Source organism: Ascidiella aspersa, chromosome 2 (assembly GCF_963924565.1).
Source record: "Ascidiella aspersa chromosome 2, kaAscAspe10.2, whole genome shotgun sequence".
In the NCBI taxonomy this organism is placed as follows: Eukaryota; Metazoa; Chordata; class Ascidiacea; order Phlebobranchia; family Ascidiidae; genus Ascidiella; species Ascidiella aspersa.
Window position 1 is genome coordinate 4,795,582 of NC_139448.1, and position 13,149 is coordinate 4,808,730.

At 36.7% G+C, this 13,149-nt stretch overlaps 1 protein-coding gene across 1 annotated transcript in view; it reads right to left on the reverse strand.

Annotated features, from left to right (window-relative positions):
• LOC146163260 (dynein axonemal heavy chain 12-like) overlaps positions 1-13,149 on the reverse strand; it is a 55,490-nt gene that overhangs the window by 4,910 nt on the left and 37,431 nt on the right. The window contains exons 50-66 of the mRNA XM_083381430.1: positions 12,872-13,012; positions 12,320-12,490; positions 11,655-11,775; positions 10,821-10,918; positions 10,426-10,571; positions 9,523-9,737; positions 7,937-8,129; positions 7,245-7,437; positions 6,230-6,402; positions 5,714-5,854; positions 4,794-4,952; positions 4,190-4,334; positions 3,479-3,629; positions 2,661-2,914; positions 1,904-2,044; positions 1,187-1,324; positions 587-820 (exon numbers count right to left, since the gene is read on the reverse strand). Coding sequence (XP_083237556.1) covers positions 587-820; positions 1,187-1,324; positions 1,904-2,044; positions 2,661-2,914; positions 3,479-3,629; positions 4,190-4,334; positions 4,794-4,952; positions 5,714-5,854; positions 6,230-6,402; positions 7,245-7,437; positions 7,937-8,129; positions 9,523-9,737; positions 10,426-10,571; positions 10,821-10,918; positions 11,655-11,775; positions 12,320-12,490; positions 12,872-13,012 — 2,814 coding nt within the window. The remainder of the gene's footprint in view (positions 1-586; positions 821-1,186; positions 1,325-1,903; positions 2,045-2,660; positions 2,915-3,478; positions 3,630-4,189; positions 4,335-4,793; positions 4,953-5,713; positions 5,855-6,229; positions 6,403-7,244; positions 7,438-7,936; positions 8,130-9,522; positions 9,738-10,425; positions 10,572-10,820; positions 10,919-11,654; positions 11,776-12,319; positions 12,491-12,871; positions 13,013-13,149) is intronic.

Here is a 13,149-nt window from a genome sequence, read left to right on the forward strand (position 1 = left end):
CAACAAAACTCTACCATTTTGTCAAATAAAAGCGAATGTTTACACTATATAGTAATTCAATGCTTCGCGAAGAATAGCACAAAATTCCTGACTAAATAAAGTCGGTAAGGAAAATTAAAAAGAATGTTAACATCTGACAAGGTACTGGTATTGGGTACTAGCACTACACATTCACGTTCTGCTAAACTCAACGCTAAAAACTTAACTTTAAGTGACAGAAATTGGAAAACAGACGAGCAGCAAACCTACACGTCACGCCAAAACCTCACCTTTATGAACTCCACGTATTCGTCGTATAGTTTGGGCGGTGGCACGTATAGCTGCCTGCACTAGCACTACACATTTACGCTCTGGTAAAATCACCCATACAAATTAACTCAGAGTGCCAGAAATTAGAAAACATACGAGCAGTTACCTTTATAAACTCCACGTATTCGTCGTATGTCGTAGGCACTGGGTCTAGAACTACACATTCACGTTCTGCCTAACTCAACATTACAAACTTAACTTTCACCATTACAAACTTAACTTAGTGCCAGAAACTTAACAGGCGAGCAGCACACCAGCTTATCATGCCAATTCTTACCTTTATGAACTCCACGTATTCGTCGTATGTCATAGGCGGTGGCACGTAATATGTGCCAGTCGTGTTTATCTTGTACTTGTGCTCGTGCACCAGACCCTCGCTGTAGAAGTCCTTCAGTATGCTCCTGAGCAAACGACGGTCCCAGTCGTCAGTTACCCTGCCTCCGTAGTTACATTCACCAGTGAGGTAAGTCACAGCACTGAAGGGAATGTCGTCGTACTCGTTTATGAAGATCTGAGAAATAAAATTGTTGAATGAAGGAATTTTTGGAAAGTTTAAAATTAGTTTAGGGCTAAAATATTTATTGAATTTCAAAAGTTATATTAACAACATTAAAAAATAACAGGCTTTACTGATTAAAACATAAATTAGGTTATGAGAAACGACAAAATAATTATGTTTGAGTAATTAAAACACAATTTAAATATTGAAAAAGAAAAGTAAAGAAAATTTAGATAATTTTATTGCGCTTAGAAAAGACAGTTAACGCTTTTGACTGTGATTTCTAATTTACAAATACTGTACAGCTTAGACCAGTGACTAAACACATAAATTCACAAGAAATAACACATATTGACGTCATAGGACGCATGACGTCACCTGCAGTTGCCTGACGCTGATCCTGAGGTCTGATTCGTTGAAGCCGTACGGAATGTTCCAGCCCAGTGGTCCGAACTTACGGCGTTCTTGTACTATGGCGTGGAAGAAACACAAGCCGAAGAGAAGCTTCTCGAAAACCTGGAAAACAAACAACGATGAGAAACAGTATAGCTCGATATTGGTTTCGCTTCTTGAAATTTTTAAACTAGCTTGTGTTTAAAATGGGTATCAATTCACAGATAAGTTTATTCTATAGTTTTGCAGGTTATAATCTAAGTTTAAAAGATGAATAAGCTGGTTCTAGCCTATCGCTCTTTGCTGTTAGCAGTGACGCAAATCAGCAAACCAGCAAAGAATATACAAACAGGTGAGAATAAAAAAATAACAACATTTTTTTGTACATGTGAGAATAAAAAAATCATAACATTTTTTTTAATTTCGTTTTTCTATATTACAACGCTATTATACGATACAGAGTTTAATCTGAAGTAGAGCTGTTGACAAGGATTTATAAATATTAAATCCTTAGGGGGAGGATTTATAAATATTAAATCCTTTTTTTACATATTAAAAACGAATCGTATGTAAACGACAAAATAACAAAAATTTTAAGCACAACATAACACATCCAAAAGCTTTTAGAAAAAAATCTCTATAGTTGATTATATTCAAACGTTTGTTCAACTCGTGAAGATTTTTATGTCTATCATCACTCACCGGCGATTTCTCTCCGCAACTTCCGAAGAACTCCGAATCCGAAATTGGATCGGAGAGGTAGGACTGGAGGATGTTCATCCGGAGTCCGGTCGGAGGTTCGTTTGTCATCTTCACGCTGTTCTGGAGAACCGTGACTGGAAACTGAAGAGAAAAAGGAACAATGAGATTGGAATGTTTAGCTTTAACGCCGTGTAATACAGGTTTAGAGTGTTAGGGTTAACTGACAGTTAATCGGATGTGATTAACAGAAATAAATGCAATATTAGCAGGTTGAAACATTTTGATTGAGTTAAAAGTAACTTTTACTCTAAACGATATCTTCTTAGTTAAGAAGCTGTTATACTCCAACATGCGGTTTCACGTTTTTATTGTTAATACTCCAAAACAAAATGTAAACTACAAAAAAGCACAAGAGAACGCCCAATTCTCGATTCAAATACCACTAAGCAGGTTTTATTTTTCTTCCAGTGAACCAACTTAGAAAAAGTACATTTTCCGGAATACACCTACATTTCCAATGCAAAATCCTCCATAATTTTGCAATACAAACAACAGTTTCCGAAAACACAGCTATAAGTTCTATTACAAATTGCAAGATATTTCTCATTTTCCAAAAGAAAACTAGAAAATACTACGAAATGACATCACAATTTATAACCCCTAATTTTTATCTAAAAACAACTCCCACAGAAAATATCTTAGGATATATATCCGCATACAAATTGACTAAAAAACAAACAGAACATCGTTCCCATACCTTATCGGACGGATAGCTGGTTAGCCAGAGCCTGAAGTCCGGGTGAATGTGCTCCGGATTAAATTCCTCGCAAATCTTCTCCATGGCCGGCATCCAGGACACGGCAAGATGGCAGTTCTGGAGAGCCACCCAAGATCCGTCCTTGACTGCGTTTTCGATCATCTTGGCCGCTATGGGACCCTGACCCTGACCCAGGGATATTGCGTTGAACTTGTCGCCTTCGAAGCCACAGTCGGCGGCGAACTTTAGAAGTGCTGTGGAGGAAGCAAGATGCGTTTAACAATCTAGCCCGCCGCAAGATCATTGTACAGCGCTTAAAGGTTAGTTGCAAGAAAGATAAAATTAATCAAGTTTTTAAAAACGGCATAAAACAAACAAGAGACGCATAACCAACAAATTAATTCAGCTTCAAATAAAAGTGAAGCACAGACGTTAGGGTTTGCCGTTTGTCTATACTGTCGCTGTTAAGGGTTACTTAAAAATATAGTCTGTCGTGAGACATTTTAATACCACAGCTCTAATAAGCTAAAGCGGTGGCCTCTTATTGCACTACTGGTAAGTTTAATGTATGCATATTGCATACCTTTGAGAGTAAGGCAGATTAATACGTTCTTAATTGGACATGCGACATTTCACAGATTAGATGCCAATACATTTGAAAACGTTTTCTTACAAGACACCATCTTGTTTTGGGTTTGTTTTGTTTCTTTTAAAAAAACTCACAAGCTTACAATTAAATTAAACAAACGTTCATATTTTGTTTTTTGAGAAAATAAAAAATAACAGGTCAAAACAAAAATGAGCAAATTTGAACTGACCGGCCATGGGATCGGCGCCAGGGGAGAGGACGAAAATGAGGGGTATGCCCCTGCTTGAATCGTTGTAGGACTTGGCGAGGTCGAAGGGGGGAGGTTCGACAAACTTTCTCCCCAACTTCTCGAGGACGAACTGACGGATCATCGGGATCACCTGGAGGAAGAAATAACTTGTGATGAAATATTAGTTTAGAAGATTCGGTGACAGATAAGTTAGTTTTTTGAAAAGTAATTCAATGTGAATTTAAGGCTGAATTAGTAAAATCCATAAAGGCATTGGCTAAGAGAATAAATAATAAAAAAAATCACGAGCCGTTGAGCTAAACTATACCCAGGAAACATTGTTTAGAAGTAAATTCAATCGAAGAACACTTTGTGGAGGGGATAATTATACGATTTTTCGATGTGGAATATCCAATGTTTCTTTAAGTTTGTGGAAAAAGGATAATTAAAGCGTTGTACAGAGTAGGATGTCCGAAAATACACCACTTGATTTGAGAAACATCCAATAATAAACTTACTACTAGACGATTACCATTTGATCAGTCGATGGATAGACAAGTAGTCAAATGTGACTTTAGGCACAATAGGGTACATGTAAGACTTAGAACAGACATCCAATTGTAAATCTAATTTTAAGAGAAAAACATGAACTCATAAAAAAACATTTCTCGTTCAACTCAGCTAGTCAAACTCAAGCCAAGAGTGACGTACCTTGTCGGGTCTGAGGCATCTTATGGTTGTCATCCTCTGGAAGTCGTTCAGTGTTCGATCCCAGGGTGAGGGGAGGGTGGCCCCCTGGGGCTCTGCGAGGTCATAAACCTTCCGCCACTCTTGTACTTGATCCTGGAAGTGGTCCCTAAAAAAAAACAGTTTTATGTTATGAGCTTTATATGTTACTTTTGATAGATTTTTAAAGTGGAATAAAATAACCTAGCATATGTCTCGCTCCGTCGTATTTTATGGAGCTTATTTCCGCTAAACTTGGAGCAACAAAATTGAAAGCTAGAATAAAACTTTTTCAATATTGATCTGAACAGTGTAATTTGGAAGCTTTTTAACTGGTAAAGCCACAGTCCTTCTATGGGCGATTTCAAGATTTTCCAAAGGCTCCTGGTGTAAAACTGATATTTGTGCCATTAGTGTTGGATACGATATGATTTCAAAAAGTCAATTTAAACTCATACGCACTATTCATGAGTGTGTCACTCATTCAGTAATCTGATTCCTTTCAGTTATCAAGTTTAAATTTAAAGATAATAAATTAAAAGCTCCCCAGAAATACACGAAAAAGTATTCTATATACAAATCGACTCACAGAAATCCTCTCCACGCCGGGAGGTCCTTCATTCTGCAAATCTCATCCCAGGCCTTGTCGCTAAGCCACGAGGAATCCGGGTTGGGGATCTTGTTCTCCAATCCCACACCTCCAGTGAGGAAGAACATAAATTCGTTGTGGGAGAGATCGCCCTTTGCTCTGTGCAGAAACAAGTGTTAGGTTTTTCAAGAGGAAGGTGTTTGAAAACGTAACAAAAATAATACAACATAGATGCATGGAACTACTTTAGTGTTTCAAAATGTTTTTGATCATTTGTGAAGGGATTTTCATGTTGCTATAATACTTTTACCATAACAACATTAACGAATCGAATTAAGGAATTTACGATGCCAGTATAGGCGAAGAGTATATTCTTTTAAAAATGTCGGATTCCATAGTTATATATATATAATTTTATCATAACAAATAACGTTTACTGTCCTATGAGAGCTTTACCGAAGTTCAACAAGTTAGCAAAGTTTGAACGTTAAGGGTGAGTTTTTTTATATTTTTAACACTGTATTGTAAGGATGTTGTTTTTTTAATTAGACCAGCAGTCACCAAACTACGTTATGACCACACGTCACAGTTGAAATGTGACAATTCTAAACTAAATTTTAATAAAATTTTAAACTGGACGATAATTTTATAAATCTCACTACAATTTTTGGTTAAAAATTTATTTCTTTTGTTTAGCGGTCAAGAATAAAAAGTTTCACACCGAATTTGACATTAGGCCCACAATCACCAGGCCATACAATTTCTCGGCTCTCTACGAAAAACTTTCGGTAACTCCTGAATTATAATTCTCGAAAAAGTCATGTTTGTTGCATTTAACCACTGATGTGTTTATCAATCTTCTATTTCTACAACCAATTTTTCTTAACGAAAAAGACCACAAAACAAGCTACACAACTTACAGGGTGAGGTTTATGCAGAGCACAAACGAAAAGAGAAGTTTGTCTTTCTCGAATAGCGATCTGCAAACGTTGCAGTAAAGGTTGTAGGTGAAATGGTCGGTCAAGTAGCGAAGCCTCTTCTCAAGAATCTTCGATTTGTTGCTGAAAACACAAGAAAAATTAGTTTGTATAGAAGCGAGGATTTCACAAGAATAAAGTGTGTTCAAAAAGCTTTTTTCCTTGAGATTTAGCCAAAAGTGCCTTAAATGAATCTGTTGTTTGGCTAAGTTTAGTTAAAATACGATTAACGACAACTTACTAACAAATCTTTAAAATTAATTGCCACTTAAATATTTGAACAAAAACTAAGCAATTACTGTCGTTTTAGTAATAAAAGGGTTGTCATATTTTTTTAAATAATTTTGCAAGGTTGTTTGCTTATCGTAATAAAAGAAGAGAAAGAAAAAGTTTTGAAAAGGTAATGAAAACCAACTTCTATGACTACCAAACCATCAACCTTCGAAACCGTCGACCTACCTGTCATGGATAGAGTTGACGTATAGGTTGACGAACCAGGACAACGAGTACTGGTACATAGGGTCGATGTTGGGAAGGTCTGTGATGCTAAAGAACAGAATCGAGGAATGCTTCGCGATTGGTCGATAGCCCTCACGTGACTCAGCAATCTTCTGCTCGGTTGTGTCAGCAATCTAAAAAGTGGAATGGTTTGTGTTAAGTATACAGTGCTTTTTTTTTTTTTGGAGGGGGGGGGGGTGCTAGTGCAGCGCTTGCTAATGTAGGGCTGTATTTTTCACATTTCAACCTGTTAATAACCAGATAAACAATTTAAGGCTGTACACGACTGTATTTTAAATAGCGCTCAAATATAGCATTTTATATAGTTTCAAAACTACCTTCGAGAAATGTTATAGACATCTGTGTAACTTGCACGACGACTTACTCAAACTTTGCGCCCATTCAACAATGGCTTAATACTTTATGAAACAGGTACAATTGCATACAAAAACGAGTATAAGTATAGAATGCTGCCCTGTGACACCTGAACCAACATGGTCTAGTGTGGTTACCATGTTATAGGAAATGAAACGACATCAATCATATCTACTTACTTTTCAAGTCCGGGAAAGATTGCATCGAAAAAGGAACATGACAATAAGTTAAACTATAGTTTTACAGAAGTACCAACACTGTTTTTCATGAAAAAATTACTGTCGGTGCTATTCCATGCCCAAATATATTAATCTTTTAATATGCTTTAAAACAAGAGATTTTGGTTTTTAATACAGAACTTGTTTTGTTGACTTACTCCATTCTGTGTGTACTTAACCGTTTTATTATACTTTAAATCAATGTTTAATTTACCAAGATGGGGTTTAAACGCTCCAACACTTTATCAAGTTCCAGATATTCATTATCTGGCCTATACGACTTAAAAAAAACGTTAATCGTTTTAACAGAACGTTCACACAATTAAACAAATATTTCTACACAAACTATGCTATTTGTTCTAAATGCTACAAAACATCCAAACCTTTTGTTTTTTCTGGATCTCATCAGAGAGGACTTTGGAGGAGTCAAGGACCAGGATGGCGCTTTCATCTTCCAGGATGTTTCCTTCGGAGGAGGAGAGAGTGTAGAGGATCTTGTCTTCAATCTCCTTCAGTTGCTTCTTGTTGGAGGCCGATTGCAGGATCAAGAGGTTACGCTCCTCCTCAAGCTCCGGTCTGAGGGACAATAATGTGGTTGTGACGTAATAATGGCGTAAGTATGTTTCGATTATTTAGACTAAACTTAAACTGGCGAGGTCTATGGCAAGCAATGGTCACGTAGGAATTGAAAGAACACATACCAGCGCTAGTATAAAATAAATATTTGTAATATAAGTCTTTATAAATACTTAAGTCTTTATTAAGTGTAGACAAAAAATCAAACAAAAATATAGTGCTGCAAACCATAGTTAAGTTTTTTTTTTAATTTTTAATTTTACCCATTTTGCTATTACTTTTTATAAAGTTTGGTAAAAGTTCAGTGGGCGATATATATTTTCTAATTAAAACTGTAAACACAAAAAAGAAGAAAGCGTGCAACATTTTATAAGGTTGTTCCAGACTATTCTTTGGCGACAACTTTTAGCAGTTTTTTGCTATGCAACTGATCAGGACAAATGGAAGTCAGCCTAAATTGCCCAAAACGATTTAAAGCCATTAACTACCGCCTACAAACCTCTCTTTGGCGACTACAATGCCAAGGAGTTGGTCCTCGAGACCCTCAGGAGTGATCATGAAGTTGAGTAGGGACACTTTGGTGGAGGTCTCGGGCAAGTAGTGCGGATTGCGCAGCTTGGTCGTTATGTAGAAGCGGAATTCGGAACTGTATTCAATCACGTTCTCGCCCAACCGGATGCACATAACGCCAGCTGACGGAAATAGAAATGTGAACTTTAATTTGTTTTTTCGAGAGTTATTAGTAGGGTTGGCAAGCCTGTCAATTGACCGGACAATTAACCGCAGTTTATTTAACCGGTCAAATACTCACATTGGATTCAAAAGTTCTTAATTTTTGGGGTAATTTTTTTTTTGTTTTTTTTGTGATTTGAGTTTTTAATAATCTTGATTGTAACTTTTTAAAAGAATTCAAATATAAAATCGTAGTGTCTATCTGAAAAACACATGTTCTGTGGTAATAACAAGTGTTTGTAATAGCAAATTAGATTTATTTTGTTTAGAATAAATGCATGTATATGATGAATCGCGTTTGTCATAAAAGGAAACACTATTAGGGGTATACCACAATCTTAGGCTACTTAGAAATTTAGAAGAACTAAATTTCCTGTCTTTAGTGAACCCTGATGATGATTTAGAAAAATCAGATAGTGACAAAAGTGATGAGGAGTAAAAATATTTTTTTACTGATGCATTTACTTGTTGTTAAATTTCGTTAATAAACTTGGTGGTGGTTGTAGTGACAAAAATTGATACAGTAAGTGCTACAGTATTGCAAGATGGGCATGGTTTTGCAAAAATTCTTATTGATAGTCGAAAAATAATTGTTTTTGTTTTACAAACCATTGTACCTGAGCCAAAACGTTCATATATATTTATTTAAAGTTAAAATCAAGGTTTATTTTTAACTTCAAATGCATTTTGATAGTTAGTGTGTATGTATAGTATTTGACCTATTTGACGAGTATTTGACCAGCCAATTAAACCGGACTTTATTTGCCTGGTCGAATGCCCAACCCTAGTTATTAGGGACACGTTTTACTTCAGGTCATACCTGTTTCAGTAAGTAGAGCTAATGCATGACAAAAAACAGCCAGATCGCATGTTTTATTTGTTCACTTATCGAGTTTTAAGTAATTTGTGTAAGGTAAGTGCTTATGTAGGTTAACAATTAGTTATATTGCCTTAACAATGTTACACACACAATAAAAGGTTTTAAGTTATTTTTTTTAGTTTTAATAAAAACTGATTTATTAAAATAGTTTATTCATGATGCACTCCTATACTTGACTTATCCGGAACGAACACTAAAAAAGTGTAAAAATAAATTAAACCTTTTGATTCAAAAAGTAAAATCTACATACAAGCATATATCACCAATTCAAACGTTAACACTTCGCTTAACGTGAGTTGTTGCCTGTCTGTTAACAAAAATGAATAATAGTGCTGATTAAAAATCGCCCCATCTTGTAGTGTGTTCTAGTGTGTCTTGTTAAATAGAGGACTTACAATGACCTAATGACCTGATAACAGCCAGGTACAATGCCTAAACATACAACAACGATTACAGCAGCAAGCATAACCAACCTTGCTTGAATGTTTGTTTCAGCAGAAGAGGTTCCAATGACGGATCCAACTCCTCAGCCACATTCTCAAGTAGAACCGGAGTTCCGAACTGAATCGAGTTCTCCATGACTCGCATGTAATCCGGGTTACTCAGCTTGATCACACTCAACTTGTTATCGCGCTCCGAGTTCTTCACCCACTTGTTGGCCTGGCCCTGGGGATCAATCATCAGGGGCCTGTAGGGGGTAAATTCGGTTACGGGGTGGTTTGTCAGAGGCAAAGTTTTTCCCATAGCTAGAAATTATAAAATGAGGGAAATTTATTGGAATGCATAAAGTGATTAGTATTGCGAAGTAATCATCAATTCTTGGAATAATGGTAAGACGACATAATATAGACCATCATTAATGTGGGAAAGTTATTGATAGACAAGAATTGATGAGTATTGCGAATTAATCGTCAATCGTAAAGTAATTTTATGCCGACATTAATTAGCCATGTTTATCATCAAAGTTACATAAACAACTCGTTTTAATGTTAAACGATTTAGTCCGTTACCGCCATTTTTGAATAAATATTTTTACATTATGAAGCTACTGTCCTGACGTGGATAGGATGTAGTATCTTCATAATAATTGATTTTTTTGTGGGATTTAACTATAAAAACGCTTAACTGGTGTTGGTGTTAAACCTATTGGCTTGTGACACACTGACAAACTCGATTTTATAAACGATAAAAACCAAAGAAATTTTCTATTGTTGTTATTTTGCTCTTGATATTAATACAACTGGAAGTCAATAAAAACAGTGTATTGTGCAACCTTCCCAGCTGTATGCTACTGTTACAGCATTTCGTAATACACGTAAGAAAACACTCATATTTAAAAACACTATAATTATGACGTCACAATACAAGTGTCTTACCATCGTCTCGAGTTATCGACAATCACGCCATTGTCTATGGAGAAGTTGTCAGTCGGAAGTCCAGCGATGTTCCAAGCTCGGATCTTGATCAGATCTCCCAACGTTACGCTCAACGAAAAGTTGTCCGAACACGTGATGTCGTGCGACTGTGACGTAACAGATATGTCATTTAAAAATAAACACACATTTGAAATGGTCTACAACAACAATCCATATTAGTGCTCAAAGTTTTATTATTTTGCACTTTGGTTACTGGACTTAGATTAACAGGCGTTTATAGATAATTGGGAAAACAGTACTTTGCATTGTTAATAAGTTACTGAATTTGTGATTAAAAAAGTCTGTAGTGTATAATATGTAGTTCGCATTGAGTTATCGCACGCATAGTACGATACCTTACAAGACTTGGTCCAATCTGAGGTGCATCTCTTCCTGAATCCAGCTGTAAAAGCTCCAAGGTATGCGATGACACCAGAAGAGATAAGGACATCACCTGGGGAGCACAGTTTAAGATTAAATAAACCTTTATGGACGTGTACGTGTGTTGTGCCGAATTTGTTATAGACTAACCGAGTGTTTCCTGAAAATACAGTAGCGTATCCTAGAAATAAAAAAACATAACAACACTATGTAAAATATCGAGATAATTTATTTTCCGACCACGTAAAACGCTTCCTCGTCACGAATTAGATTTCATTGCTATGAAATCCAATTGAGTAACAGTAACAGGAGTGCTGAATTCTAAAATGTCTACATGTTGGAACGAAATAATCATTCTATTAGTTAATCGAGTAGTTGTAGATGACTTCTAATTTGCAATGAGCAACACATTCAGTCGAAATTAAAATAGTTTCATTAGGACTTAATCTAGTGGATCCCACGTACTCGGTACTTTGCCAATGGTCGGAAGTCTGGGATATATCTCAACCCTAACATCTACTGTTGTCCGGTATCCTGGTAACATTATCATACCTCGCATCTTCTTAACACCCACATAAGTGTGTCGTAGCTAGTAAAGAGCTAAATAATCCCAGAGTACCCCTTACACAGCCTAGTCGAGTATTCTGAATGTTATGTCTTGCACCTGTACAACTACCACAGTGACCCAACAGTAAGGTTGTCGTACTGAGTTTGCAGATCTTTGGCTTTATCTAAACGCGAACATTTAAAGTTGTCCGGCATCCTGGCAACATTGCCATACCTCGAATTTACTAAGCATAGACACTTACCGGTGAGGTTGTCGTACTGAGTTTGTAGATCCTTAGCTGCTTGAGTCCACCTCGTCTTCTCTCCTCCCAAACCTCCGATCAACTTCTGAGCGCGATCCAACTTCTTCGAGCAAAGATCGACCTGGATGCAAAAACGCAGGTTATAATTTGACTAATACTGTGTGTTGATTTTAACGCTAGATAGAGTCAAGTTTAGTTTTGAACGATTGATTTAAATGGCTGTTTATAAATAGGTTTATGTTAGGTTTGTAGCTGCGTAACCCAGAAAAAGGGTGTGAAATTAAAACTGTACCGGACATTAACGAAAATAATTAGGTTGCAAAAGATCTATAAAGCTCACGATCTTAATGTAAAATCAGAAAAGTTCCGATTTCAATTAAAAGGTAATGACCTTGATTTAAGACTATAACCCTCGTTTAGGGATAACCGTCCTAATTGTGGCCAGTATACGGTTTTATGAACATCTAACAACATAAAGTAATGCTTTTAATCCCACATTGATTTTCCAAAGGATAATTGTCGTTCTGATTCTAACACACAGGTGTTGTATTTCCAATTAACACAGTGCAGCATTTCCAAAAGTGCAGCCTGGCGAATTTCCAAAGTGCAGCTTACCAAACAAGTTTTCCCGTGGCTTAAAATGCCGATGACGACTTAAACTTCACCTGGTATTCCAGTTGTTCCTTCTTTTCAGTTGCAGCCTGGAAGTTGGCCTGAAGTTCCGCCAGTTTGTCCTGAACCTCCTTAAGTTCAGCTCGCTTAGCGTTTAGGATCACCATCGTTTCCGCCAGAGAGGTCTCGGCCTCGGCCAGCTTGATCTTTTTGGGCGCTACAACCTGTGTCGTAATAGTGACGTCATAACTCGCGTAAGAAATAAAATCATACGGTTTTAAACCGAAACCTTTGAAGTACAAAGTTACGCCATAAAGGCAAAATTGAACGTAATCCTGTAAGATTAATTAAAATAGTAAGGTAAACTATACGATTCAATAATTTGCAGTTATTTGCATTGCGTTAAATTACTGGTCAAATGTAAAAACTAAAGAAATTGAGTAAAATGAAGAGTAGTAATTTTGGGCAGAAAGAGGTTCTGAGTTATCATGAAAGGGATGGAGAGCATACCCCTTTAAGCGAAGACAGGTAATTTTCCATATGAAAGGAAACGTTTCTAGACATTACAGGGAGTTTAGGATGTTTGTCTAAGCAAAAGCACTCACCTTGGCCACCCTGTCGTAAACCTCCATTGCAGTGATCCACTTACAAAGGCCCTCGGCCGCTGAGGAAGCTTTGGCCACCTTTACTGGGTCGAAGTCGGGGTTGGTCATGTACTCGGCACGAATCTTCTTCATGATAGCAACCTAGAGAGGATGCCATTCGTTAACCCACAGTAGATGGAATATTTTAAAATCACAAGATGTCATTCGTTAACCCACAGTAGATGGAATATTTAAAAATCACAAGATGTCATTCGTTAACCCACAGTAGATGGAATATT